Source organism: Myotis myotis, unplaced genomic scaffold (genome assembly GCF_014108235.1).
Source record: "Myotis myotis isolate mMyoMyo1 unplaced genomic scaffold, mMyoMyo1.p scaffold_m19_p_10, whole genome shotgun sequence".
Taxonomy (NCBI): Eukaryota; Metazoa; Chordata; class Mammalia; order Chiroptera; family Vespertilionidae; genus Myotis; species Myotis myotis.
The window spans coordinates 80,147,469-80,173,525 of record NW_023416314.1 but is presented as its reverse complement, the minus strand read 5'-3'; the positions used below and the strand labels follow the sequence as shown (position 1 = coordinate 80,173,525).

Here is a 26,057-nt window from a genome sequence, read left to right as displayed (position 1 = left end):
CAAAGGGGTCACAACCCCCAGGTTGAGAACCACTGTTCTAGTGTCAAATGTACCTTCACTTACTTTTCTGCCTACATAAGTTCGTCTCTCTCCCCCCAAGTCAGAGCACTGTTTCAAAGCCAGCCCTCAACAAGTCTTCAATAAAACTCTTTTCTTACATTTACAGAGTCCGTTTTCTTTTCCTTGACAGTCCTGTCCAGGATTCCAACAGACAGATGGTCCCCTGACAACCAGGGCTGACAAAGGAAACATTCGCAGCACAAGTAGAGTGTCGCTGAGGAACCCACAAAAGCCCCTTTTAGAGAAATGGCCACTTTGAACACCTTCTAAGCCCACAGAGCAGAAGCAGACCTCAAGGGACTCGCCACAAGGGGTCATTCCTTCCCCCAACCCCTCCCAGGAGGGTTGGGCAGCAGGGAGGTCAGGCTGGGGCCTGCCACACCCCCAACCCAGAAGGTGTGAGGCAACCACCATGTGACCTGGCCCCAACAGGAAAGAGCTGATTGGCCTAATATGGTCTGTCACCTGACCCAACAGCCGCCAATCCGTAGGCTGAACTAGGATTTGGTGAGCTGATTCTCTCTCAAGAATTTGAACTAGGAGCACCTGACAGGCAGTGGGGAGGGACAGAGCTGAGCTGATATGGGAGGAGGAGCCAAAGGAGGGGATGTGGGATCAGAGCCCTCGGGATTGTCCCAAGCCCAGTGGTGAGGAAGCAGGAGTTCTGGGGATGGGGTGGGGGAGGGTGAAAGCAACAAGGCAGAGGAAAGATGCGAAGAGCAGAGGGGTAATAAGGCTGGTTTTTAGATTGGCAAGAGCATGTATTGAGTTTCTTTATGGCAAAGGTTTGGTTTGGTTTGAACTTCAGTGAACATCTGCAGACTCCGGCTGCTGAGCCTAGAAGCCATCCTGGGTCTAGTTCCAGGCCAAGGTCCTGACTCTCCCGTGGTTCCTGTTCTTGTATATCCAAGAGGTCTTGCTGTCCAGTGTCTCCTCACAACCAGAAACGCCCATTACTTGAGGTAACAGGAATTGGACTGTGTTTCCTGCAAGGTCAAGAACGCAGCCGCAAAGAGAAAGTGAAAGGAGATCACCAAAGGGCCAGGACACAAACTGGCGTCACCAGGAACAGAGCCCAGCTGTGCCCTCAACGGACTTCACACCAGGCAGTTCTGGCTGCATTTTCCCCAATAAAATCCTCCTTTATTGGGCTGTATTTAATTCTGTGAAAATACGCCTTATTATAAAAACAGAATGAAAGCCATAAACCAAACCTCAAAACCTCTAGCAAAACAAGATCCCGTTAATGTATAAAGTAATTGCTGTCAGGACAGTCCCTTCAACTTATTGCTTTTGTCGCTTGTTTCTTGAGATCACGGCTCCAATGAGGCCCACGGCTGCCAAGCCCACTCCCGCAATGCCAGCCGCCATGATGGCATCTCTGACCTGCAAAGAGAGGAGGTGGGTCAGACTCTGTGTCAGGACTCTGAGTACAGGCTGTGCAGTCAACAAGAATGTTCAGCTCATAGAGCCTCGCATGCCCCTCGGTCTCCATAACAAACTCAGAAGTCAACAAATATTGGCAAGGAAATGGGGAGAGAGGGCTGGAAGCGGAAAGAGTTGGTGGATGGAGCCAGCTGGCCAGGAATGGGCCTGGACTTGAAGAGGGAACCTCGATTCCCCCGGCGGGTATTTAAATCACATGAATCCCAGAGGGTGGCTGTGGAAAGGACAGGGAGATGCAGCCAGGATGGCTGCGGTCCTGGCTGGCCAACAGGGAGCCCATGAAGCTAGTGTGAAGTCAAGGAGGAATTGCTACTGAATCATCAATAAACTATGACCTCCATGAGAGCAAGGACCTCACATGTCTTGTTCATTGCTGTATCCCCAGGGTCCAGCCAGGTGCCCGACCAGCCACAAGCAACACCAGCCCCTGTGATAACGCCAAGGGAGAGCAAGCTCTGTCTTCACCTCACAGCAATGTTCCCCATGAAGGCACAGGGCCCAACGCAGCAAAGCTGTACTTTCTCCCACTGAAGGCTTGAAAGGGTCTTGAGTACAAATAGAAAAATCTCACCCCAAAACCAAGCCAGGCATTTAAGCAGAATCAAGAACAGCAAAGGAAATAAATAAATAAATAAATAAATAAATAAATAAATAAATAAATAAATAAAAAAAACAGGAAAGGACAAGATTCTTAATCATTGTATGCCAAGAAGTTCAATGAAGACAGTGTATCAGACATCCCAGGAATAAGAAGGATGAAAATGTGGACCTGACACCCTAAACCCACAGCCTTACATGGCCTGGTCAGCGCTGCCCTCACTACTCTAACCACAGAGCTTGCCTGGACTGTATATGTGTGGCTGCCACAACCCCTAGGTGACCAGTGCAGGAAAGAATTTGGAGCTCCTCTAGGGACATATAGATGCCAAATGTGTCCAGCTGTGTGAGATGTCAGGAGACACCCGTGTAACTAACATGACAAGGCACCCTTCACTGATGTTCTTAGCAGCCAGAAAATATGATGACAGAATTGGAGGAAGCTACAGATCTGAGGTTGACTGCTGCTCAGTCTTTAACTTTCCCCTAAAAGGCAATGAGGCACGGCTTTGTGGCCGCCCTGGTTCTGCTGGGTGAACTTGCTAGGAAACCGGCGTAAATCCACTTGCACCCAATGTTTTCCTGGCTCAGCTCTGTGTCAGGTGGGAGACGTGGTTGGCAGATGATGGAGGAGGCATAAGGGGCCCCTAGTTCTCTACAGAGAAAAATGCTGATGCAGCTGGATCATATAAAAGATACTTTGTCAAGGCAACAGCAGCCCCATTGTCTGCGGTCACGCTGTGTGCAGAGTATAATGAAACCCAGGAGAGTGCCCTCCGGTTAGTCCTGGTGGTGCAAACGCTACAGGAAAACCATCCTGAGAGTCAGCGCTACTGCAGAGGCCACGGATGGCTTCCTGGTGCGAGGCTGGTGGGTCCAGCGCAGCCTCCGTGCTGAGACCACCGGGGTTCTGATCAGGAAAATGGGCCACACGGTGTGCGTCACAGGCCTCAACTCAGAATGCTATGAAGGAGAAACGCTAAGAAATCCATCTTTCTTTTTTAAGTGGACAAACTGAAATACTGTCAGACTACAGAAAACTCGCTGTCTATGCTACTACACAGCTTCTCTCAGTTAAGCGCCAGAATTGTTTCTGGGAAAAAGAAAATGTTAAGGTGTTTTCTGCAAATTCAGTAATGTTCTACGTGGATAAAAGAACAGTGTTATTCTAAAAGCAATCGAATTTTGACTATAAGAGGTTACAAAATAAAAGTGGGTATAAAGTATTAGTATAGAAATCTAACTTTAATAATTACAATAATAAAAAATAATTCCTTGCAATTTATCCAGATTTATGTAATATATGCATTACCATTGGCCACATCTTCAATTTCTATTTATTCTAATACTTTATCTGACAAAGAGTAGACTTTACTATGAATGTGGCTCCTAGTTGCTTTTTTAAGAAGTTCTATCAGCAGGCCAGAAGGGATTGGCAAAAAATGTTCATGAAGTGATGAAAAGCAAGGACCTACAACCAAGATTACTCTACCCAGAAAAGCTGTCATTTAGAATTGAAGAACCTATAAAGAACTTCCCAGACAAGAAAAAGTTAAAGGAATTCATCACCACCAAACCCTTATCGTGGTGAAATGTTAAAGGGTATTCTTTAAGAAGAAGGGGGAAAAAAGACAAAAAATATGAACAATAATATGTCAATAAATACATGTCTATTAACAAATGAATCTAAAAATACAAAATAAATGAAGAAGCAGAACAGAAACAGACTCATAGATACAGAAAATATTTTGATGGTTGCCAGGTAGGAGTGGTCAGGGGATGGTTAAAAAAGTGAAGGGATTAAGAAGTACAAATTGGGCCCTACCTGGTTTGGCTCAGTGGATAGAGTGTCAGCCTGTGGACTGAAGGGTCCCAGGTTCGATTCTGGTCAGGGGCACATGCCCAGGTTGCGGGCTTGATCCCCAGTAGGGGCACACAGTAGGCAGTCGATCAATGATTCTCTCATCATTGATGTTTCTATCTCTCTCACTCCCTCTCCCTTCCTCTCTGAAATCAATAAAAATATATTTTTTAAAAAAAGAAGTACAAATTGGATTGTTACAAAATAGTCACAGGAATGTCAAGTTTAGGAAATATAGTCAAGAATATTCTAATAACTATGTATGGTGTCAGATGGGTACAAGATTTGTCGAGATGATCACTTAGTAATTTATATGATATCTAATCACTGGGTGGTGGGGTACACCTGAAACTAATATAATATTGTGTGTCAACTGTAATTGAAAAATTAAAAATGACTTAAAATGAAAGAAAAGTTAAATTAAATTAAAAGTACTATTCAGAATGGCAGCTTATTTACAAAAGCCTATAAATATATCTTTTTTGAAGTCTGAGGATTTTTAGGTAGGTGGAAAGTCATGGAATCATTTTTTAGAAATTCAGGCATGTAAAGCACAAACCAGCCCTGGACGATTTGACTCAGCAGATAGAGCATTGGCCTGCGGATTGAAAGCTCCTGGGTTCTATTCCGGTCAAGGTCACATGCCCAGGTTACGGGCTCGATCCTCACTAGGGGGTGTGCAGGAGGCAGCCGATCAATGATTCTCTCTCATCATTGATGTTTCTCTCTCTCTCCCTCCCTTACCCTTACACACTGAAATTAATAAAACATATTTAAAAATTAAAAAAATAAAGCACAAGCTACATTTTAGTCTAAATCCATTACCACCCTTTCTATATATATATATATATAGATAGATAGATAGATATAGATATATATAGATATAGATATAGATATAGATATAGATATAGATATATAGATATATAGATATATAGATATATAGATATATAGATATAGATATATATATATATTGCCCTAAATGGTTTGGCTCAGTGGATAGAGTGTCGGCCTGTGGACTGAAAGGTCCCAGGTTCAATTCCGGTCAAGGGCATGTACCTTGGTTGCGGGCACATCCCCAGTGGGGAGTGTGCAGGAGGCAGCTCATCGATGTTTCTCTCTCATCGATGTTTCTAACTCTCTATCCCTCTCCTTTCCTCTCTGTAAAAAAATCAATAAAATATATATTTTTTAAAAATATTTTTTAATTGATTTCAGAGAGGAAGGGAGAGGAAGAGAGAGATAGAAACATCAATGATGAGACAGAATCATTGATCACCTGTCTCCTGCACGCCCCCTACGGGGGATCGAGCCCGCAACCCCAGCATGTCCCCTTGACCGGAATCAAATCCATGACTCTTCAGTCCGCAGGCCAACACTCTATTCACTGAGCCAAACCAGCTAGGGCCATTACTGCCCTTTCTAACTGGTAAATTAAATGTCATAAATATTCTGTTGAAGGAAAATCTAATCTATTTCAAAGAGCACAGCACAAGTAAACATAATGACTGACCAGATTGTTAAAGACAAACAAAAATGTCCTCATGGGTTAAATGGAATGGGGACTGCCACTTGGACAGCACTTACCAAGGAAACACTGCTAGACATTCCAGCACCCACAAACCACCACCGCTCACGAGATGGGAGACGTGTGGAAGTCACGTTTAGTTTGTTCACATCATGTGTTGTGACCGTTATTCACTAGGCCAGTAGTTCTCAGCTGGGGACAGATGAGCTTTGCCCTCTGGGGGAAATTGGCAACAGCTACAGACATTTGTTCCTCATACCTGGCGGTGAGGAAGTGCTACTGACACCTAGTGGGGAGAGGCCACAGGTGCTTCTAACCACCTGGCAATGCACAGAGCAAGTCATAACGATGAAGAATTGTCTCCATTGTCAATAACCCAAAACGTCAGTAGTACTGAGGTTGATAAACCCTCATTTTTAGGCCAAGAAATGAAAGAGGGGATCTTTGAAAACAGTATAGATGGCACCTCTTTTTGTTTTGTAATATATTCTGGTTTCATTTTTGTGTGTATGTGAGGAGGTCCAATAGAATTGTTCATGCTGTTTTTTTGTTGCTGTGTGGTCATTGTTTTGTCTTTCCCGTGGGCGGGCAGTGCATAGCGCTAAAGCCGTAGGAAGAAAAGTGTGATGTATCCAATTTCCAATGCTTCATTTTGCAAGAAGAGTTGAATTATTGTTTCCATAGAGTAAATGATAGAAACTATTTCTTAGTTATTTTACTACCTCAAAGTTGGAATTATACTTAATTGCCCTGAATATTATTCATGCCTAGTGACATATGAAATTATGTAACAATTTTGTATTGACACATAATTCTTCATTTATATAAACCTGTTTGTTCTTTAGTCTATTAATAATCAATGGAAAATAATGAAAAATGAGATGACTAGGAGATATTCTATAAATCTACCAAATCTTCCTAACGTAGCACCCTGAACTTATAGAGTATCTTATTGCTTTCAAGTTTCTAGAGTGACTTTTACTTCAAGTTTATTGCTGCATAGGAGTATGGAAATTTACCCGAAGTAAAAGCCACCTGGGAGTGAGGACCTCACTTGTTAGGCAATATCTCCAATAATGAAAACAGACTTATTGAGCATAAGTTTCTCTTTTCTTATGTGATAGTGTCATTGCTACTTTTTAGAAAAACTTCTTTTATACCCAAATCTATCAATAAATGTTAGTTTTCTCATTTAAAATAAATAAATAATGGAAAACAGGACAGAGATGATAACAAAATCATAGGAGCCATCTGGGGGTCCAACACTGGAATAATTGGAGTTTCGGAATGAGAGAAGAGAAAATGGGAGATTTCCCAGAACTGAGAGAAAGGGGTTTCCAGAGTGAAAGGCATCATCAAGTGCCCAGCACCATACAGAAAAGGAGACCCACACAGCTATATCGTCGTGAGATTTCAGAGCACGGAAGGTAAAGAAAAGACTCTATAGCTTCTGGAAAGAAAACATAGGTCACATACAAAGGATCCAAAATCTGAACCATTTCAGACTTCTCGACAACAAGAGCATTAGTTATCTGACAATGACGCAATGCCTTCAAATTTTGGGGGGGAAATATACTCTTTTGCATCAACATGCACCTAAGAACTTTTCCAATGTTTTCACACACAAAAAAACAAATGGTCCTGAAGGTGCAGGAAGGGAGAGGAGGAGTGAGAGGGAACAGGAAAGAAGTTAGCTTCCCAGGAGAAAAAGAGATTCCAAAAGAGAGGGATCACGGCCAAAATCAAACTTAGAAAATGACCAAGAGTGCATCCCCTGGCACCCCCTGGACTGGCCCTGGGGTTGCGGCAGGGCTGAGAACAGAGCCTTTAACATGAAGAGCCGTGCCAGACAGACCTGGGCTCCAAATCCCACCGCTGCTACTGATCAGCACAGCTGCCGACCCCAGGAAGACACAAATCCCAGGTCTGCAGACTCAACACAGATTTGTTTGGTCAAACAAATGGTCCTCGACAAGTTACTTAAGTGCTGTGAGCCTCGCTTCTCCATCTGTAAAATGGGGATAATAAAACCCGCCTCTGGGCCTGTGGGAAGGGTCCAACTCCCAGGCAGCCAGGGAGGCCTTGGCAATGGGGGTGACATCACCCCCTAACTGAACTGCTCTACTCTGCTGATTGGCAGTTCTCCCCACCCTCCTCCCTACCCCGACTGTCACTCCCTCGAGGGCAGGGATTCTGTCCCTGCTATTTTGATTATTTGTGCCTCCACCTCCACCCCGGGCGCCCACACGGATGCCCAGCCACTGTCAGCGAAGGGAATGGTCTGGTTCCTGGGGACAGGGACACGGGCTGAGGACGCACCTGGTCGCTGCGGGGGACTCCGTAGCGCAGCTCATTCACGAAGTGCTCACAGTTCTCACTGGTCACCTTGTAGAGCATCTCCTGCCCCACCAGCTCCTCCGCCCGCTGCACGATCTTGCTGGGAGGCAGCGGTTTGTTCTTCTGGTCATACTTGTTATTGACATGGTACTTGTCTTTCCCGGCAACAAAATAAAGCAGCTCCTTCTTCACTATGGCCTTGTCGGTCAGGGCGGACATGAGGCTGGCCGCCCCCGCTCCTGCGATTTCACCTGTGGTTCCCAAAGAGGAAAGAGGGCGATGGTCCAGGGCTCACAGCGGCCTTCCTGCTGGGCACCCACCCTTGGCAGACTCAACACAGATATTTTAAATAAAATAAATGGTGATCGACAAGTTCCTTAAGGGCCGTGAGCCTCTGTTTGCGCAGAGGAGCGGATGTGAAAAGGGAAAGAGGGGAGGGTCAGACACACACTGTGTGGCTTTGGAGTAGGTGCTTGTGGTCTCTGAGCCCTGGTTTCCTCATCTGAAATCAGGAGTTAGTGAAGGTCCATGATTCGTGGTGATTTTATTTTAACCGAGAGAGGCTGGCCTTCTGCTCCCTGTGCCGCCTCAGAGGCCCTCTCGGTTATGCAGACATGGGCCCTGAGCGCACCCATCTCCCTGGGCCAACAGAGTATGAACCTCCTGCGATTCTATCGGGGCTACACCTCCTTGGCGTATACAAAGCTGACTACTGTAGGAAGGTGGAGGATTTGCACATATAGTTCCTGCCCTTCTGGGAGCAAAGGGACCAAAACCCCATGCTGCTCCCTGCAAGGTGACGCCAGGGAGGCCCCGTGGGCTCCCCGGCACGGCCCTGGCCAGGGCTGAGGCGCTGGAAGGGGCAACATAGCAGAGTTTGGAAGCCATTGCCCCGACCAAACTGCCTTCTTGCAGCTCTCAGGATCCACTGCCAGTCCAGGAACAAAGCGCTTTGCCCACAGCTCCCGTCTCCCTGTCCCCCAGCCCCAGCAGTGGGGGCCCTGGGCATCCTTACTTGGGGGGGCCAGGTGGACCACATATCCATCACCAACGTAGACGGCCCAGTGTCTGTAGAAGGGGCGGAAAATCTCAATCAGGTCTCCAGGGTTGGGCTCTGGCTGCAAAACCAAGAACAGGGCTGTGAGCGGCGGCAGGAGGAGACCTTGGAACCCTGGGGCAAAGGCTGGGGTCCCCGCCCGGTGCTGTCAAATCAGAATCGTGTCCCGCAGAGGCTCCACACCTGGCCTGGGGCCTGAGAACTGGTGATGAGTGTGTGCATGTGCGTGTGTGTGCATGTGTGTGTGTGAGTGCATGCATGTGTATGTGTATGTGTGTGTGCATGTGCATGTGTGTGTGTGTGTGTGAAAACCCTTCCTCCCCTCCCCTTCCCACCCACATGTGTGGGTTTTCCACACCAAGCAATTCAATCTTCAGTGAACACTAACCACCCACCCTCAACGCAGACCCCACAGGTTAAAGGCTCGGTCCCACGAGACTGCCCCCCGCAATTCAGGTGCCAATCACAGGTCCAAGTTGTCACCTGAGCCTCTGACCACCAGCTGTACGTTGGGAGTTCCCACAACCCCTTCTCAGCTTCAATCATTTCCTAGAGCGGCTCACGGGACTCAGGAAAACTGTTTACTTACTGGGTCGCCAGCTTAGAACAGAAGGATAACACTCAGGAACCGCCAGATGGAAGAGATGCACAGGGCAGGATGTGGGGAGGGGCCCAGCGCCACGCCCTCGCCCAGCGCCTCCCCGTGTCCGCCAGCCCCTGACAGCAGGGCTTGGATGGAGGCTACACGAGGTGGGCACCATTGATTCCATCATTGGCCATTAGTGACTGACAACCTCCAGCCCTCTTAACACATTGCTGCCTCCCTGGCTCTGAGCCCACATCACCTTATTAGCATCAACTCAGCTATGGCTGACAAGGGCTTATTATTGAGGGGGGGGCAGAACCTGCTCTCACCCAATCACTCAGGAAATTACAAGGGTTATAGGAGCTCTGTGCCAGGAACTGGGGATGAAGACCAAATATGCATTTCTTTTCTTTTTTCTATTTTTTTTCATTTCAGAGAGGAAGAGAGAGGGAGAGAGAGAGATATAGAAACCTCAATGATGAGAGAGAATCATTGATTGGCTGCCTCCTACACGCCCCCTACTAGGGATTGAGCCCACAACCTGGGCATGTGCCCTAGACTGGAATCGAACCTGGGACCCTTCAGTCCTCAGGCCGATGCTCTATCCACTGAGCCAAACCAGCTAGGACCAAATATGCATTTCTTATTCTATCACAATGAAGTGTGGGGGGGAATATGTGTGTGTGTGTGTGTATGTGTGCGTGTGAGAGTGTGTGCAGGGGAAGGTGGGGAGGGTGCTGACATCCGCCTAGAGGCCCACCCTGTTAGGGGAGCACGAACAGAGCTTGACAAACATTCCGAGAGGTTCAAGATCACTTTCGTTCAATATTATTGAGGTGCCAACACAGTCTGCTAAGTGCTGGGCGGGGGACATTGGGACTTGGATGGGCATCAGGGGTGAGAGCCTCTCTGGTCCAAGCCCACCTTAAATCTCTCTAATGAGCCAGGAAACCATCCCTTTAGGGCACATCCAGCGCAGTGAAGAAGTGGGTCGTGGGTTTGCCCACATCCCACCCCCACGCTCTGTGGGCCTGGCTGAGAGATTCCAGCAAAGCTGAGGAGCGGAGAAGGAGGCAGCCTTGTACGGACTCCTTAGGGATAAAAACGACGGGCAGTGGGAATAGCCAGTCCCATCGCAATGCCTGCGAAGCCAGGTCTATGGCAGTTCATCTCATTTACAGGAACATAAAAACTGAACACACAAATGCACATACAGTACGGGGAGGGAGGAATATTTTCACAGGACTTTTACAGAGACTTCTCTTGTGCAGTCATTACCATTTACATTTCCAAATACACACAAGCTCAAAACATGCTACCACCCCAGGAAACTTCTTTTTTAAAGGAAGAGGAGGTGGACTTGCCCACGGAGCCCTGCGCACTAGTTAGAAGCAAGGGCTCGCTGTTCCCGTGGCAACGAGGGTCACCTTTTAGACACAGTGCTGAGCGGAAAGTGAGAATGAGCGCCGCAACACAATACACTTCCATCAATTAAAGATGTCCCACCGAGCCCAGGAATGCACGTCTATGAGAGCCAGCCCTGAAAAATAAACTTTAAACAGCAACAACAACAAAAAGAATCGCACAGAGTGAAGAACCACACATGCAGCACACCGGATGCTGGCCGTTGGGAAGATGGAGTAAGGGAACCAACACAAGAACAACCCTACGAGAGAGGGGCCTGCAGGCGGGCAGGCTGCCAGGAGCTAAGGGTCTGGCTCTCCTTCCAGCACTGAAATCTCACTAGAGCAGCGGTTCTCAACCTTCCTAACGCCGCGACCCTTTAATACAGTTCCCCATGTTGTGGTGACACGACCCCCAATTTCATTGTTACAAATTGAACATAATTAAAGCATAGTGATTAATCACAAAAATATGTAATTATATATGTGTTTTCCGACGGTCTTAGGCAACCCCAGTGAAAGGGTCCTTCGACCCCTAAAGGGGTTGCGACCCACAGGTTGAGAACCGCTGCACTAGCGGAACAATGACTTCATGACAGACACAGCCAAGTCAGCTGAATCAAAACCAAGAACTCGAGAAATCCTGGTGCACTGTCAGAAGCGCACGTTCTGTAATCCGGGCGCCAACTCTGTGCCTCTGCTTGTTCCCGCGTGAGGCTGAGGATGGTGTCCACCCTTGTCCAGTGGCTGGAGGAAACATCAAAAGGTTACTGTTCGGTGACACATGAAATTCACACGGCAGAGGCCAGACCAGCCGTGGGCAAACTACGGCCCGCGGGCCAGATCCAGCCCATTTGAAATGAATAAAACTATTGAAAAAAAAGACCGTACCCTTTTATGTAATCATGTTTACTTTGAATTTATATTAGTTCACACAAACACTCCATCCATGCTTTTGTTCCGGCCCTCCGGTCCAGTTTAAGAACCCATTGTGGCCCTCGAGTCAAAAAGTTTGCCCACCCCTGGGCCAGACCGTTTCCCAGCCGCGGCCACACCCCGGCACCTGCATTGTCCACGGACGCTTTCTACACGCAGAGCTGAGTCCCTGCAGTGGAGACCACAGGGCCTGCAGGACCTAAGTCTTCCCTCTCGGCCCCTTTACAGCAGGTTTGCCGACTCCTGTCATAAAGGGATCAGCAGTGCGGCCTCCTCCCTCAGCTCGGGGACCAGCAGGAAGCGCTGGGAAGAGCTGCCTCCCTCCAGGGCAGGGCTGGGGTTCCGCAGGCAGCACAGGAACCGGGGCCCCTCACCCAGCCCAGGCGGGACAATGGCGAGGCTGAGCCTGCACCCACGGGATTGTCGGACAAAAGGCCTTTATCCTCCCCACAGAAACAGAGCCACAAAGGGCTGTGGAGCAGCCATTTTCTTTAACAAGCAAATTAAAACACGCGATCTGGCCTCCAACATTCACATTGGAAAAAGACCTAAACAACCACTGATAAAAACCAATTGAATAAGTTACTCCCCATCCATATGTACTGCTCACTAGAGAGAAGAAGGTGGATTTTCATGAGCAGACATGGAAATAATTGAAAAAAGTATCTGAGAAATATTATTATCTCCATTTTTGCTTAAAATACATGTGTATACATTCATAAGGCAAAATGTATTATACACTATGTATGACCTGAGGAAAAGACACCAAACTGTTGTATATTATGTACTGTGGGGGTTGGGACTTTAATATTTTATGCTATATGATTTAATTGGTTTTATACCAACATGAATTCCTTCCATAATAAAAAATGTTTTAAGATGTTTAGATGGGCAAAAACCCCTCATGATGATGAACTTGATTTTTTTTAACTGAAAAAGGAGGACATTATCTGTCACCTTGAAACCACCTCCCATCTGGAACCTGCAACTATGACCATGTTAATGCTGCTTAAAATAAGTAATATTGCCCTGCATGGACCTATACACTAGGAGGTCACGGTTAGAGTCCCTGACAGGGCCCACGACTGGGTTGTGGGCTGGATCCCCAGTAGAAGGCATGCAGGAGGCAGCCAATCAATGATTATCTCTCATCACTGATGTTTCTATCTCTCTCTCCCTCTCCCTTCCCCTCTGAAATCAATAAAAATATATTTAAAAAAAATAATTAACACCGCCATGCTGGTGTGGCTCAGTGGTTGAGCATCGACCCATGAACCAGAAGATCATGGTTTGATTCCCAGCCAGGGCACATGTCCAGGTGTCAGGCTCAAACCCCAGTAGGGGGCGTGCAGGAGGCAACCAATCAATAATTCTCTCTCATCATTGATATTTCTCTCTCTCTCTCTCTCCCACTACCTTCCTCTCTCTGAAATTAATTTAAAAATATTTTTTAAAAAGTAATACTTAAATGTAACATAAAACCACAAAGCAATATATAATATAAAAGCATGGTGAGCCGTAACCGGTTTGGCTCAGTGGATAGAATGTCGGCCTGCGGACTCAAGGGTCCCAGGTTCGATTCTGGTCAAGGGCATGTACCTTGGTTGCGGGCATATCCCCAGTGGGGGTGGTGCAGGAGGCAGCTGATCGATGTTTCTCTCTCATCAATGTTTCTAACTCTCTATCCCTCTCCCTTCCTCTCTGTAAAAAAATCAATAAAATATATATATTTTTAAAAAGCGTGGTGGGTGGGGGCCAAGGCAGAGGCCCGCGGAGGCGCAGCCCTTGCACAAATTTTGTGCATCGGGCCTCTAGATTTTTTAATAATACGGATGGATGTATATCAGATCTTGGAATTAGGAAAGACACTCTAAGGATAAAGGCCAAAGAAAAAAGCATGAAGTCACACTAGCTGGTTTGGCTCAGTGGATAGAGCTTCGGCCTGCAGACTGAAGGTCCCAGGTTCAATTCTGGTCAAGGGCACATCCCTGGGCTGCAGGCTCGATCCCCAGTGGGGGTAGGGGGCGTGCAAGAAGTAGCCAATCAATGATTCTCATTGATGTTTCTATCTCTCTCTGAAATCAATAAAAATATATTTCCCTTCTTCGTTGAAATCAATAAAAATATATATTAAAAAAAGAAAAAAGCATGAAGTAAAAGATGAAAAGGTTTTATAATTTTTTAATGTTAAGTTCTTATTATTGGAAGTTTCTATTGTTGCCTATTATGTTCATATTTCCTTTTAAGGGGAGATGATCCCCCACCATCCCAGGTGCCCAGGCAGCTGTTTCACACCCTGTGATGAGATCAAACTGGACTAGATCTAGCTGGACTAGAAGGAGTCAGGGCGCCAAGCAGGCCAGCATCCTATGATCCACCGAGAGAAGTGGAGCTGGACTAACCAAATCCCCTCGCTCAGAAATTTGAACCAAGAAATGAAAAAAAAAAAATTAGCTTTTTGGCAGTAGGGGCTGAAACTGAAAAATCGTGATGTAAGGAGGCAAGGAAGGCGCCAGTGGACCATGGGTGGGAGGAGACACCACCAACTCGGACCAAATAGAAGCCCCTGGTAATAGCGGGAGAGAAGGGAGCAGGCATCTGAAGAGAGCTGGCTGGGCCCTGGCCGGAGTGGCTGGTGGCTGGGCGTTGACCCATAACCAAAAGGTTGATGGTCTGATTCCCAGTCAGGGGACATGCTCAGGTTGTGGCTCTATCCCCGGTGAGGGGCGTGCAGGAGGCAGCCAGTCGATGTTCTGCTCTCACATCTCTCTCTCTCTCTCTCTCTCTCTCTCTCTCTCTCTCTCAATCAATCAATAAAAATATATTTTTTTAAATAAAGCAAGCTAGCCAAGTCACATCCATGTGGATGGCAGAGCACCAGAATGGAGGTGCGTAAACTCCCGGGGCTGAGATGCCTGGAACCACCTTGACCCTGACGCCTCCCAGCTCTAGGCCCTGGCAGACCAGCCTCATGACAGCTCCTGATGCTGGGTTTTCCCAGAATCCCCTTCCCTCTCCACAGAGGTCCTCAGACTACACCTGCTCTCCCTGGACAGCCTAAGTGGGTGCTTGTTTCTTAGAGAGCCAGATAGAACACCTTAGCATGGGAAAAAATACCACAGGCAAACTGTCTTGGCCAATTGAAAGAAAATTACAGAAAAACAGTTAATATCTTTAACAGATAAAGAGTTTTTATAAATCCATAAAATATATTTCAAGCCCTAGCTGGTTTGGGTCAGTGGATAGAGTGTCGGCCTGCGGACTGAAGGGTCCCGGGTTTGGTTCCAGTCAAGGGCACATGCCTAGGTTTCAGGCTCAATCCCCAGTGGGGGGGGGGGGGGGGGGGTGCAGGAGGTAGCCGATCCATGATTCTCTCTCATCATTAATGTTTGTATCTCTCTCTCTCCCTTCCTCTTTGAAATCAATAAAAACATGTTTTTTAAATGTTTTAAAAAAACTATTCCAACACCAAAATAGGAAAAACTGGCCAAAGGGCATCAGAAATAATTTTAAAGGAAGCAATACATTACCACTAATAAAAGGCAACATATTCTACCTCACTGCTAATGAAATAAATGCAAATTAAAAACTAGTTTGGAGGGAATTAAAACAAGAATACTAAATATAGAAAAAGACGCAGGCAAACCTACTCTCATTCACTGCTGCGGGGCCTATAAATCAAAGTACAACGTCTTTGAAGGGCAACTTGGCAATTGGTCTCACTAGCCTTAAAAATACTAGTGGGGTGTAAAGGAAAGAGGAGTCACCATGACCCCAAGGTTTCTGGCCGGAGAAACGGGAGGCCGGGGGGCAGGCTGGGCTGAAATGCCACCCGGTAGCCAAAGGGTAGCCAAAGGGAGAGGCTCGGGGGCCGCTGAGCACGTGAGCCTGGAGGCAGGAGAGCGGCCGGGATGGGGGCCATGGCCACCTTCATGAAAACAGGTCCTACTGGGACCAAGCCTGGCCGACCCGGCCCTGAGAGAGAATGCGGGGAGCGGGACTGGAGACGAAGCTAGAAAAGGGAACGGGTATGTGGCAGAGACAGAATTCAGACCCAAGTCCCACACTCTCCACCCTCACACTCTCCTGCCAGGAGAGAAGGCTGAGGGAGGGAGTGGCCTTGCAGGGGGCAGGGGGAGACAGGTCAACAGGGGTCGGGCAGAGGGTTCTCAGGCGCTGGGCGGGGACCTCGGGATGGTTTGGGGGTTTGACCAGAAGCAGGACCTCTGAGATGAAGCCCAAGGCTGGCGTTTTTTAAAATATTCCAGGCGAGCCCTGGCCGGTTTGGCTCAGTGGATAGAGCGTCGGCCTGCGGACTGAAGGGTCCCAGGTTCGATTCCGGTCAAGGGCATGTACCTTGGTTGCGGACGCATCCCCAGCAGGAGATGTGCAGGATGCAGCTGATCAATGTTTCTCTCTCATTGATGTTTCTAGCTCTCTATCCCTCGCCCTTCCTCTTTGTAAAGAAATCAATAAAATATACATTTTAAAAATAAAATAGCCGAAACCGGTTTGGCTCAGTGGATAGAGCGTCGGCCTGCGGACTGAGGGGTCCCAGGTTCGATTCCGGTCAGGGGCATGTGCCTGGGTTGCGCGCATATCCCCAGTAGGAGATGTGCAGGAGGCGGCTGATCGATGTTTCTCTCTCATCGATGTTTCTGGCTCTCTATCTCTCTCCCTTCCTCTCTGTGAAAAATCAATAAAATATATTTAAAAAAACAAAAAAAAAAACAAAATAAAAATAAAATAAATAAATAACTAAAATATTCCAGGTGATTCTATGGTGCAGCCCGGGAGAGGGTGTCTGAAGGGGAGTGGAGGTGAGGCCGAAAGGTTCGTCTGAGATGAGCAGTCAGACCTCATTTTGCAGGAGGGAAACTGAGGCTGGGAGAGATGAGGTCACCTACCCAGGGTCAGCCTGAAAGTGGCAGCACGGGGGTTGGTGGCGCCGCCCCTGCCCCACCACAAGGAAGGGAAGCAGATCTCACCGGGTCCGCCCTGCAACTCCGACCCAGGGCCAGCCCTCGGCCGGGGGCACCGGGCAGGGCCCGAGAGGGAAGCGGGGGCACTTTTGGAGGAATTTTCAATCCAAGGGTTGAAGCACAACAAAGAGAATGCTTTTCCCGGAGGCCTTTTCACTAGGAAGTATTCCAGCCCACCCACACTCGGCCCCTCTTAGCCCCACCGTCAGGCGCCTGCCACTTCGGTCTTGTAATGAAATATTTCAGGCGTGGAAAAAAGGCAGTGAGTGGACTGTGTTTTAGTCAAGGTGGATTTAGTCTTCAGAAACAGTGCGCTGGTCACAGCCGGGGCTCAGAGCCAGGCAGCCTGGGTTCAAATCCCGGCTCTGCTACTCACTAACTGGATAGTCTGGGGCAAGCTACTCAATTTCTCCCGGCCTCCATTTCCTCCGCTGTAAAATGGGAGTCATTAGAGCACCTGATTCCTGGGGTTCTCCTGACGATCAAATAAGTTCGTACCCAGGACACACCAGCAAGTACCGCCCGGCACGGAGGGCGCATGCTAGAGGCGGCAGGGGTTTTGTTTGTTTTGTTTGATTTTGAGAGACAAAGAGACGTGGAGTTGTTGCTGCACTTATCTATGCACTCATTGATTGACTCCTGTATGTGTCCTGACTGGAGATCGAACCCAGAACCTTGGCGAGTCGGGAGGATGCTCTAACCAACGGAGCTCCCCAGCCAGGCCACAGATGGCGGGTTTGCTGCCACTGTTCTATTTTTGACTTGGAAAGGTCGGAGGCAGTTCCGGGACTAGCTGGAGACACTCGGGATGTTGTGAAACCCAATCTGGGAGCAAGTTCCTCTCCCTGCTGTGAGTGTGGCAACCCCAGGCCTCATCCCCTGCATTTCTCACGCTCTGGGCAAATGTCTAGAAATTGAGGATTTCAAAACAAAAAGGACTGCAGTCCCAGGTGGGTGCTGGGAAGGGACTGGCCAGCTGGGAGAGTGGGAGTTTCCGTGACGGCGTCCTAGGAAGAGAAGAAAGCCCCGAGCACTTGGCTGTCCATCCTGGCTATCTGAGGCTGCCTTCCACAGTCCAGCCGAGACCGAGCCCCTCTCTGCAATACTGCTGTGTGACCTCTAGGAGTCACTTAACCTCTCTGAGCTTCTCTGGTAGAACGGGGCTATTATGATCCAACAGGCAGGGTCTGTGTGGAAAATAAGATAACGGGGAAGTTGTAGAACTACTTGTGCCCAGGAGAGGGCTGAGACCTGTGCCCCAGGCGGGGTGGGTGCAGGGAGCGTGAGGAGGAGGCCTGACTGCCCAGCCTCCCCAGCCTCAGGCCCAGAGAGAAGATGGAGGAGGGGTTGGGCTGACACATTACCTCTGCCCTTGCCAGCTGCTGGGAAAGGGACAGTGTCGGCTCCAGCAGGCACCCGGCCCAGCCCCAGCGGCCCAAAGGTCACGGGTATTCTGGGAAAAAACTCATCCACCCTCCCAGGCTCTTGCCCTCCAGCCTACAGGTCTGTTCTATGTGTCCAACCCCACCCCACGTGAATCGGGACTGCCCCGGACTCATCTGGAAACCACCTCCATCTCCACCAGGCACTGCTGGGGTTGTCACACATATCTGGATCCTTACAGCGGTCCAGCTCACCAGGAAAAGGCTCAGAGATGGGAAGTCACTTGCCCAAGGTCTCAGAGCTCTCCGAGAGGTGCCAGGTCCCAAGGCCAAGCTCTTTTCCCCAATGCCAGGCAATTCACACAAAGGTCCTGTAATCCGATGACAGCCCCATGGCACACTTTGCCTCTGCATCCTTGTACTCGAGGCCTGAAATTCTCTTGGCTGTTCCCTGGCAAACTCCTACTCATCCCTCAAGACAGGCTCAACGTCTCCACCCTCACTGCCTCCCCGAAGCCCCAGCTCAGAGTCACTGCTGCCTCCAAAGCCACAGCCCCGCTGTCCAATGACTCTAACTGTGGGCTGAGCCCAGGGGAAGGAGTGATCACTTTCCATGCCCAGCCTGCCAGCTAGGCTGAGCCACCAGCCTGGCACTTACAGGTTCTCAGCAGAGGCTTGCGGCCCTCCCAGCCTGGGCTCCTCCGGGGAGGGGGGGGGGGGGGGGGGGGTGACTCTGCAGGGCCGGAAGCCCCACTGCTCTTTGAGGAGGGTCCTCTTCTCCCTGCCCCTCTTTGCTCCTAGGTAGCTCTGCAGAGACCTGCTAGATCAGGCAAACAGAGGGTCAGAGAGAAGTGAGTCCAGAAAGTCGGAGACCAGACCAGGCCCACCCATTTCCTCATGTTCTAGAATCTAGACTCTCAGTTTCACTTGGATATTCACTTCCCCAGCAGCAGCTGCTCAACAAGACACAGATTAAGGACAGGGGGTGGAGGAGGCAGAAGAGAGGGGGAGAGGGGGGACAGAGGCTCCTGGCCCACTTACTCTAAGCACATTTGGAACAGACAGGAGAGAAACAGGGACACACCAGCACTGGCACTGACCGGGAGGCGTTCCAGGCTGGACAGAGGGCTTAGGGAAGCCAGGGCCCTACCATAGACCACAGCCTCTCCATCCCAGGGTGGTCTGGGGAGCTGCTGTACCAACAGCTAACCTTTGTCAAGCCCTAAGAGCCGGGCAGTGACACACCCAGCGCGGGGAGGTGCCAGCCATATTCCCTGGGTGCAAAGAGGAGTGAGTTGTCCGTGGAGAATTTCAAAGCAATAATAAGACACACGAAAAGTCAGTCTCCTGTTTATCATCTCCACATGCTGACAATTTTAAAGACCATCAGCGATAAAATACAACTCTCCCCAAAGCGATTTTGTCACTCTAAGTTTTTATTTCTGCAGATTTAAGTTGTATTTCTGAGATTTAATAATATAGATGTGAGCCTCAAGCTAGCCTGTTTTTATTTCTTATTCTTTGAAACCCTGTCCTCGACATGGAAGTTTAATCAGAGCACCCAGTTAGACCAGCGGTTCTCAACCTGTGGGTCGCGACCCCTCTGGCGGTCGAACAACCCTTTCACAGGGGTCGCCTAAGACCATCCTGCATATCAGATATTTCCATGACGATTCATCACAGTAGCAACATGACAGTTATGAAGTAGCAACGAAAATACTTTTATGGTTGGGTCACAACATGAGGAACTGTATTTAAAGGGCCAGAAGGTTGAGAACCACTGGGTTAGACAGTCAGCCCCCAGCACACACTCAGCTACACCTGTCTGTCCCAAAGGTAATTTCCCCAACAGCCCAGCAGGGTCCGAGCTCCCTTTTGACAGGGTTTGTGTCGCCAACATCTTCCTGTGCTGAAACAAGACAAAAGAGGCTGCTTGCCCAGTGCCCCAAGAACCCAAACGGAAGTGTTTGAAAGCCTGGATCATTTCCACCAAGAACTAGATTCTCATTTGAAAGCAACGGATTAAACAAGTGTCTCCATCACTCAACCATCTCCTCTGATTTTTGCAGGAAAAAAAAAAACACATGGGAGAATTTTGCCAAATAAGATAAAAACTTATGATGATTTTTCTGGTGAAGATGTTTTAGTAAAAATGTTTCAAATGTGGAGGTATTTAAGAGCCACCAGATTTGATTTTTCAGAAGATATAGGCAGTATTGCAATTTCTGGAGTGTATTATGAAACGGGGTTTTTAATGAATCTCTGACAAACTTACCCTAATGTTTATGGCCTTTCCTATTTGTATATCTGTTGTTTCATATGAGAGAAGCTTTTGAAATTAAAATTAATAAAAAGTGTTCTTCAATCAACTGTGAGCAATGATGAGCTGACAAGTTAGGTCTACTGAGTTGTGAACATTAATAAGCAAAGAATAATTTTTAAAATCTCTTTAAGGAGAACAACTTTGACAAAGTCATGGGCAATTTTTCAGAAGTTAAAGTTCCAAAACTGAAACTGTAATGTTAATTCCTTCCTGTGACCAACCTGTATGTAAGGATAACTTTTTTTCCAAAAATACGTTAAAGCAATTGGAACCTATCAAGTAATCCATTACTTTTTCCTATTTTTCTCTATAACATTTACTTTTCACTTTTTTATTTTTTCACTGGCATGCGTTCATATACAAAGCTCCATAAAAGAAAAGTTTTACTGTTTATTATGACTATTCATTATTATTATTCATTTCATTATTATTACTGAAAACAATGTTGTCAGATGAAGGAGAGGGATATTTAAAAATGACCACCCCAGGTATCAAATATGCCAGGTGCCCCCAGGCACTTGTGACGCTGTTTAATAATAATAATAAATCACAATCACAGTAGAGAATTGCGGTTGCGCACTTCACGTGTGTGCAAAGCACTGTTCTGAGCACTTCCTCAGTCTTAAGTCATAAGATCTTCACCCGAGAAACAGAATGGATTTGAAACTTGGCCCAAGTTCCACAGCCAGGGGCTCGGGAACAGGTCCCGGGCGGGTCTGCCCCCCAGGCTGCGCTGGGCTCTCTCTGCAGCCAGAAGGGCCAAGTCGGAGGGAAGCATTTGCTAAGCGCCTTTCTGACCCCTGAGCCGCATCACAGGTTAGAGAAAAAGTGCAAGCTGGGCAGTCGCTGGCAGGGCGGTCAGGGGCGCATCAGCGGAGACCAGAAAAAGCCACTGTGATCAGACCCCAGCGGCACCTGGGGCCCCAGGTCCAGCCCCGGGAGCCAATGCAGGGGTCTGGCCTTTGAGGGGCAAGGCGCCCCTGGCTGCGCCCCCCTCTTCCTGCAGGACCTGCCTTCCCCGGGGTCCATGCAAGTTCAAACACTGAGACAACCCCAGCAGGTGCCTGCTGCCCACACCTGACACCCGATGCCAGGGCGGGTGGAGGTGTGGCCTCTGACGTCAGAACTCGGGGAGTCACCACTAAAACACGGCCCGGCCCAGCCCCCGCTGCCCCACACTTACAATGGGCGCCCGCATCTTCTCTCCTGCTGTGGACCCTCAGCTGCGGGCTGGAGTTTGCTTTGTCCGCTGCGTGAGTGCCTGGGGCAGGGGGGGCAGGGGGAGCAGGGGTTCATGACGTCAGCAACAGGTAACGGCGACCCCACGATCCCAGGGGGGACAGCGGCTCCCGGCAGGGAGACCAGACCGTGCAGCCGGTCTCTGATCCTCCCGGGAACCACCGGCTCCCCCCCCCCCATAGGGGTCCCTCGCTTGCCTCCTCCCTGCCCTGTGGAAGGACGAACCCCCTGAAGGGACAGAGGGGTCCACCGGAGACCTGGGAGGCAGGGGCGCAGCTGCAGGAGCGCGATAGGGTCGCCTGCCAGGCGGCCGCGCCCCAACTGTCAGCTGCGCCACCGGCGGAGGTGCTGGGAGGCGGCCGCTGCTCCCTAACTTGTGGGCCCTGCCGCGCCCAACTTCTCCATCTCCCACCCGACCGACCGGAGAGCCACCCCCACTCCTCACCCTTCCTGAGTCCGGGAAGGAACCGCCCCACCCACCTCGCGGACAGACGGACGGACGGACGGACGGCCGTGGGAGGCTGCGAGGCTGCAGGCTGCGAGGCCGGGGCTGCGGCGGCACAGGGACGGGGTTTAAAGGCCTCAGTCCCGCCCAGCGTGAGGTCACCAGCCCTTCCCAGAGCCACCGGCTAATGAGCGCCTCGCCGAGCCTCCTGCCCGCGACAGGGACCGCCTGCTCCCGCCTCCGCCTCCGCCTCCGCCCGGCAGGTCTGGATGCCTCCGGCGCATCGACCCTCCCCGTCCCTGCTCGCTCCTCCACCCGGAGGCACCCACTGAGCCGCCCCTCCTCACCTCGTCCACACACGCGCTGCGCTGCAGGGAGTCCAACGTTCAAGAACAGAGCTGCTGTATACGCGATCCCTGTGTACACATCACACTGGAATGTAAGCAATTTATCTCCTCCTCTAGAGCCGGCTTATAGTTCAAACCTCTATTGAATTTTTTTAAAATATATATTTTATTGATTTTTTTACAGAGAGGAAGGGAGAGGGATAGAGAGTTAGAAACATCGATGAGAGAGAAACATCGATCAGCTGCCTCCTGCACACACCCTACTGGGGATGTGCCCGCAACCAAGGCACATGCCCTTGACTGGAATCGAACCCGGGACCCTTGAGTCCGCAGGCCGACACTCTATCCACTGAGCCAAACCGGCCAGGGCCCTCTATTGAATTTTAAAGATATTAGAAGACAAGGGTCTAGCAGAGGGAAAGTACTTTTAACTATTGGGTCTTAAGTCACCAGATATACCCCCAAACCTGGCACACAGTAGGCATCCCATGAATGAATGAATGAAATGAATGACCAAACATAGGTCCTTTCTCACAATGGGCTGTGACTCCACAAGAATAGAACCAGCTCCTGTCCATCTCCATGTTACCATCACGCCCCACTCCCAGCCTTGGAATCAGGATGCCTGGGCCACACCCTGGCCCTGTCACTTGCTAGCTATAGGATCCAGGCACCCTTCCCTGAGCCTCAGTTTGTTCATCCGTAAAATGGGGTGATGACGATCCTATACAACATGTAAGATAATATATAAAACTACATCCCCAGAGGGAGAGCAACAAATGGAATGATGCTTATAAAGTGCCGGGCACGTGGCAAATCATGTTATTAGCATGAGGTAAGGTATATGCTATCAGCTTTACACATTATTCACCAGCGTCCGGGCAGGGAGAGTCACAGGCAACGTAATACCAGAGCTTCCTGCGCGTTAACACTCATACAACAAAGCGCTGTGCACGTGGAGCCAGTGAGCAGCTGGAAGGCAGTCCAGACCCAGGAAGCAGAGGTTCGGTTGGGAGGAAACCAGACTGCTTTCTGCCTCTCCTTACTCTCTGCTCCCAGAGTTGCTCAAACGTCACATCTTTTTTTTTCCCTGTCCTATTCCTGTGCCAAGAAAAACAAAATGAAAAACATCGGAGGGGCAGGGACGTCAGGGTTCTATATTGTTACTTTCCAAGCAGCTCTCCGAGGGGGAGCTCTGTAAGGAAGGCCCCAGGCGATGCCAGCACCGCCAGCAGGACCATCCTCAACCCCATTCTGCTCTGTGAGCACCGAACTGGGGGGCCGCCGCCAGGATCCAGCTGTCACCTGCCTCCGGGCTTCTCTGCGATGGGCCCTGTGGAGAGGCACGCGTTAATCATTTGCCATCTCTCCCCGTTGTCTGCCTTCTGAGGAGGAGGAGGGCTCCTCCCAAGATTGTTTTGTGAGTCTCCGAGGAAGGAATAGCTGAGAAGTAGGAGAAAATGGCACAAGGCTGAATAGCGTGTGGGGATTCTTTTCTTTCTTTTTTTTCACTTGTGAGCGTTTAATGAACTTCCGTCCATGTGGCTTCAAGCTACCAGCACGCTGGCCCCCACAACACCGTCTTCTCCTCAGTCTTCTGCTGATGAACTTGGCCTTCACCGTGACAGGCTGCTTGGGGAGCCACCCCTTCCCCAGACTCCGTAGTAGCCCGACCGCACCACGTCAGTGATGGGAGCGGCTACCGTCTTGTCTTTGGCAGCATTTACCTGTCTGCTCACTGACCGAGGTCCACAGGTGACCGAGGCTGACAGTGGGGAAGAAGTCTGGGTCCCCTTAAGTGGCCATGCCTCACACCAACTTCCCCCAAGGAACCTGGGCGGTATTTGTCGGAGCTGATCTTGTGACGATGCAAATCACCAGCATTACCTCAGCCCCTGGGTGCTTGCCGACGTGGCCAGGGCCGTGGCTCACGTGGCCCTGAAGTTTCCGGGTCTTCCTTAGTCTGGCGGGCATGCCATGGCCAAGATGCCCCATGTGGGGATTCTGAGCACGTAGGTAGGAGTGGAAGCGAGGCCAGGGCTGAGGAAAGGGGGTGAGGTGAGGGGCAGGCAACAGCATTTACGGGAAGCTGTTTGCGATGCTTCTGTACACACAGGAGCAGAAGCATGGGATCGTTTTGTGGCAACATGAGGGTTTGTGTTGCTAACAGCAACTCTCAAAATGGGAGCTCCTGGGGAAGGTGCTCCATCAGCACCCTGTACAGCTCTTTACACCCACACAGGCTACTCGGCTACGGCTCTGAGAATACACCAATTTTGACAGTTTGCTCTGAACAGAAAAATCGGGCTTTTCCAAAGAAAAGGAAGGTGAAATATAACTTCCTCCTGAACCCTCCCCTGAGCTCTGAAACCCCTCAAGACCTACTGAGGCCATGACGAATCCCTACGAGACCCTGAAGAGCTTCCACTGCATTGAGTGGAAGCCTAACCACCTCTACTGCCCCTTAAAGGAACACCCTGAAAGGAACACCCAGGCTCCCATTCCACTGTGGTCAACGGCCAGGCGGGGGGACTGGGGGCTGTTGTGGACACTCGTTTTTGTCTGCCCAGCAGTCTTTCAATTGGTGACTGTGGGGTTCTGGTGGGGCTGCCTCTTCCAGTTCCCCATCACCCCAACTAGAGAACCTGTGACCTCGGTCTGGCTGGTTGTTGTGCCCCAGCCCCCAGACCAGGGATTGGCCCTGGAAGGAGCATAAGCCCCAAGCCAGACCCATCAGCAGCTTTCTCTAGAATGGAGCTATATATACACACATTTTTAAATAGGCAGTGGCTAAAAAAAAAGTCTCTTTCCTCCAGGGATATGAAAGGGGGATGATGTAAGCCGGGAACCATTTGTGCCTGCCCTACCCTGCAGCCGGAAGGAAACCCTTCTGCGAGAGCAGATAACCTGGCCACTGCAGACGAGAAAATAGCCTGGTGACATTTGAATTCTTCCAGTGCCTGATGTCAGTTTTACTCCTTAGACAGCCAGTTTTCCCAGTTACCATTCCTTTTTTTATTTTTATTAGGGTTGTCTTATTGTTTTACTATTTAAAAATATTTTTAATTACAGCTGACATACAGTATATTATTTTCAGGTGTACAACATAGTGATTAGACATTTATATAACTTATGAAGTGATCTAGTTAGATCTATCTAACCCTGATAGATCTAGTATTCATCTGACACCAGGCATAGTTATTACAATACTAGAGGCCCAGTGCACAAAAATTTGTGCACTTGGGAGGGTCCCTCAGCCCGGCCTGTGCCCTCTCACAGTCTGGGACCCCTCGGGGAATGACCACCTGCTGGCTTAGGCCCGTTCCCTGGGGGATTGGGCCTAAGCTGGCAGTCAGACATTCCTTTGGCAGCCCGGGAGCCCTCGGGGGATGTCCACTTGCAAGCAGGGAGCAGGCCTAGCTGCAGTTGGACATCCTTAGCACTGCTGAGGAGACAGGAGAGGCTCCCACCACCACCGCTATACTGGCAGCCGTCAGCCAGGCTTGTGGCTGAGCAGAGCTCCCCCTGTGG

The 26,057-nt window shown here is 49.5% G+C and overlaps 1 protein-coding gene and 1 long non-coding RNA gene across 5 annotated transcripts in view; one reads left to right on the top strand and one right to left on the bottom strand.

Moving 5' to 3' along the window:
• Positions 1-1,173: 1,173 nt before the first annotated feature.
• Positions 1,174-22,583, bottom strand: PLAAT3 (phospholipase A and acyltransferase 3). 4 transcript variants are annotated; one of them, XM_036326871.1, is made up of 5 exons: positions 22,527-22,583; positions 21,679-21,756; positions 8,842-8,944; positions 7,809-8,077; positions 1,174-1,446 (listed from the first exon to the last, which is right to left on the bottom strand). In XM_036326871.1, exons 2-5 carry the CDS (start codon positions 21,691-21,693, stop codon positions 1,345-1,347), a joined length of 489 nt encoding a protein of 162 aa, XP_036182764.1. In that variant the 5' UTR covers positions 21,694-21,756; positions 22,527-22,583; the 3' UTR covers positions 1,174-1,344. The 4 variants fall into 4 exon arrangements, with proteins under 4 accessions (XP_036182764.1, XP_036182762.1, XP_036182763.1 ...); XM_036326869.1 differs by lacking the exon at positions 22,527-22,583 and adding an exon at positions 22,215-22,357; XM_036326870.1 differs by lacking the exon at positions 22,527-22,583 and adding an exon at positions 22,180-22,303.
• Positions 22,443-26,057, top strand: part of LOC118665394 — a 20,215-nt gene continuing 16,600 nt past the window's right edge. Inside the window, exon 1 of the long non-coding RNA XR_004970635.1 lies at positions 22,443-22,618. This is a non-coding gene — a long non-coding RNA (uncharacterized LOC118665394). The remainder of the gene's footprint in view (positions 22,619-26,057) is intronic.

Excerpts from the sequence above, each read along its gene's own strand:
- PLAAT3 (XM_036326871.1), bottom strand. Across the intron at positions 8,078-8,841 it reads GGTCCACCTGGCCCCCCCAA|GTGAAATCGCAGGAGCGGGG; the intron begins GTAAGGATGCCC and ends TGGGAACCACAG. Across the intron at positions 1,447-7,808 it reads GAGTCCCCCGCAGCGACCAG|GTCAGAGATGCCATCATGGC; the intron begins GTGCGTCCTCAG and ends CTCTCTTTGCAG.